This window comes from Pantherophis guttatus, chromosome 4, assembly GCF_059756535.1.
Source record: "Pantherophis guttatus breed Tessera chromosome 4, ASM5975653v1, whole genome shotgun sequence".
Taxonomy (NCBI): domain Eukaryota; kingdom Metazoa; phylum Chordata; class Lepidosauria; order Squamata; family Colubridae; genus Pantherophis; species Pantherophis guttatus.
Window position 1 is genome coordinate 6,878,293 of NC_142066.1, and position 3,577 is coordinate 6,881,869.

Consider the following 3,577-nt stretch of genomic DNA (forward strand, 5'->3'; position numbering starts at 1 on the left):
CCTAATCAGTGGTGAAATCCATTTTTTTTTACTACTGGTTCTGTGGGCATGGCTTGGTGGATGTGGTGTGGCTTGGTGGGCATGGCTTGGTGGGTTTGTCAGCGGAAGGATACTGCAAAATCTCCATTCCCACCCGTCTGGAGCCAGCCACAGATGGTATTTGCCGATTCTCCAAACTACTCAAAATTTCTGCTACCAGTTCTCTGAACTGCTCAAAATTTCTGCTACCGGTTCTCCAGAACCTGTCACCCCTGCCCCTAATCATCTTTGTTGCTCTTCTCTGCACTCTTTCTAGAGTCTCAACATCTTTTTTACCTCGTGGCGATCAAAACTGGATGCAGTATTCCAAGTGTGGCCTTACCAAGGCATTATAAAGTGGTATTAACACTTCACGTGATCTTGATTAATAAAGTCAGCAGTAAAATTTATTTATTTACCAAATTTCTGAGACCACCCATCTCACTCACTGAGGGATTGCAGGTGGTGTACTAGAGGGGTGGGTTCTACTTACCTTTACTACCGGTTCGCAATGGAATCTGCGCATGCGCAGATCACTGATGATGACATCCGGGGCGGGGGGGCGGGACCTCCCACCAGTTCTACTACCAGTTCTTGTGAACCGGTTCAAACTGGGGGCAACCCACCACTGGTGTATTAGTAAAAAACATAAAAATACCATATTAAATTTAATAAGGAAAAAATGGATTCAACAACAACAATTTATAATTACAGTCTTAGACCAGAGACCAGAACTCAGTATATATACACTTTAAAATTCTAGTATAAAATAATAAATAACAACTAAAATCTATAATAAAACCCAGTGTCAATTATACATGGTCTGACTATACAATAGTTGCAATCCCTAAACTGTGTGGCCCATTGTAGTTGCAAGGTCTTTTGGTTTGCTTGGGATGTTTTGAAGGGCTTTAATACTTTGGCCACCTAATGAGAAAGAAGGACTCACTGGAGAAGAGCCTAATGCTGGGAATGATTGAGGGCAAAAGAAGAAGAGGACGACAGAGAATGAGGTGGTTGGATGAAGTCACTGAAGCAGTCGGCGTGAGATTAAATGGACTCCGAGGGATGATAGAGGACAGGAAGGCCAGGAGGAACATTGTCCATGGGATCGTGATGGGTCGGATACGACTTCACGACTAACAACAACAACAACAATAAATTGGCTTGTGTGCTACACTCATTCCATTTGGTTGCAGTAGTCTGTTGGTGGTTTCTGAGATATTTTTGAAGAACGGCAATGTTATTCTGTATTGGACTGAGTGGTCAGGCACTTTTTGATAAAGTGTTAACTTTTTATTATTCACTTTTTGCAGGCTGGACGGATCCTATACTTATCTTTTCACTCTTAACATCTTCCTTGTACATATTTAACGGTATTATTGGAAAAATGAGAATCGGGAATATTGAAATATTCAAAATTCTGTGCTGTTTTATAGCTTTGGCTCTTAGCCTAACAGCAATAGCAATCTCACTTAGACTTATATACCACTTCACAGTGCTTCACAGCCCTATCTAAGCAGTTTACACAGTCAGCATATTGCCCCCAACAAACTGGGTCCTCATTTTACTGACCCCAGAAGGATGGAAGGCTGAGTCAATCTTGAGCCTGATGAGATTCGAATTGCCAAATTGCAGGCAGCCGACAGTCAGCAGAAGTAGCCCGCAGTACTGCATTCTAAGCACTGCACCTCCGCAGCTCAATGCTGGAGATTGGATTCCAAATAACAGGTAAAAATTAAACGTGGATTGATTTCAATAAAATTTATACATCGATTTATCTTCAGATCAGGTATTTAAATAAATTTAATTAAAATAACATCTGCTTCTTGGGAACAGAAGAATGAACAATCCTGTACATTAAGAATCATATTTAACTGCTTTTATTTAAAGTTTGATTAAACTTAAATAATTCTGCATATATTATTTGGATACTCATACTCTTCATTTGAACTTGACAATATAATTGGAATGAAATGTGATATTTTCATTATTTAATTTCTTTTTATTAATTGATCCTTGTTGTTCAGTTCCTGCCTCAGCAAAATGATGAAACATTTTGGGAAGAAGATACATCCAAGTAAGGCCCCACTGGAGGACAAGATGGAGAAGACCTCCACAGCTACCATGGCTTTCCCTGTAGTGCTCAGGAAGGTTGGCACAAAGGAGACCCAGACACTGCAAAAAGCCAACATACTAAAAGTAATAAATTTGGCTTCATTAAAGCTGTCAGGTAAATTACGGGCAAGGAACGCCACAATGAAACTTGCAGTAGCCAAGAAACCGAGGTAGCCCAGGACACAATAGAACATAAGGATGGAGCCTTCGTTGCATTGCAAAATTATGGTTTCTCTAACAGAGTGCTTGTCTAACTCAAAGAATGGATAAGAGGTTGCCAGCCACACAATACAAATGTTGACTTGGAAAAAAGAGCATGAAAAAACAATGGCAATGGCCAATCTTTTTCCTACCCATTTCCTCATCTTGGTTCCCGGCTTGTTGGCCATGAAAGCCATGACCACAGTGATGGTTTTGGCCAAGACACAAGAAATAGACACTGAGAAGATGATGCCAAAAGTTGGTTGCCGGAGAAGGCAAATTACTTTCCTAGGTTGGCAAAGAAATAATACGGAAGAGAGAAAGCAGAGCAAAAGAGACACAAGGAGGGTGTAAGTGAGGTCTCGGTTATTGGCTTTAACTATGGGAGTATCCTTGTACTTAATGAAAGTTCCAAGTATCCAGACTGTTAACAAGCAAAACAAAGCAGCAACTGATGCCAAAATGATTCCTAAAGGTTCTTCATAGGATAGGAAACTTATTTTTTTGGCAATGCAATGATCTTGCTCCTTGCTTGGATACTGATCTTCAGGACATTCAAAACAATGTTCCATCTCTAGATTAAAAGTCAAAAAAACAACAACCTTCATCATTGATGAACAAAGTCAAACTATACTAACATTGATTCTCATTCTGATTTAAATCAATCCTCATTTTGCAAGATCATACTGAAATATAATATTTACTGAACATCATCATGTGGGACAAAAGGGAGAAAGTGTCAGAGTTGTCTGAAGTGGTGTACGGTTTGCTGCTTAAGCAGGGGGTTGGACTAGAATACCTCCAAAGTCCCTTCTAACTCTGTTATTCTTTTCAAAATAAAGGCACATACTGCTGCATTTTCAATTATTTTTCAATGATTCTATAACTTAATCCATTCTCCTTTTCAACATGGCAAAATAGCAAGACTTCATAAATTAAGCTTTCTTGGTTAGGAGATTAATTTATAGTCTACATAAACATCCACGTGCATAATACATTCTCTGTCTCTCTGTCTCTGCCTCTCTCTCTCTCTCTCTCTCTGCCTCTCTCTCTCTGTGTGTGTCTCTGTCTCTGCATCTCTCTCTCTCGCACACACACAAAATTAGGTTTGTCATTTTTGGGGGGGAAACATGTGACATAATCAGAATCTGAATATCCTTTATATAGATAGATAGATAGATAGATAGATAGATAGATAGATAGATAGATAGATATAGATATATATAGATATATAGATATA

General features: G+C 39.2%; 1 protein-coding gene across 1 annotated transcript; it reads right to left on the reverse strand.

Moving 5' to 3' along the window:
* Positions 1-2,012: 2,012 nt before the first annotated feature.
* On the reverse strand, positions 2,013-2,909 carry LOC148113639 (vomeronasal type-2 receptor 26-like). The gene has a single exon (XM_087892308.1). It carries the CDS (start codon positions 2,907-2,909, stop codon positions 2,013-2,015), a length of 897 nt encoding a protein of 298 aa, XP_087748434.1.
* Between the last annotated feature and the right edge of the window lie 668 nt (positions 2,910-3,577).

Bases quoted from the DNA above. Each gene is read 5' to 3' on its own strand.
- LOC148113639 (XM_087892308.1), bottom strand. From the start codon at position 2,909: ATGGAACATTGTTTTGAATGTCCTGAAGATCAGTATCCAAGCAAGGAG.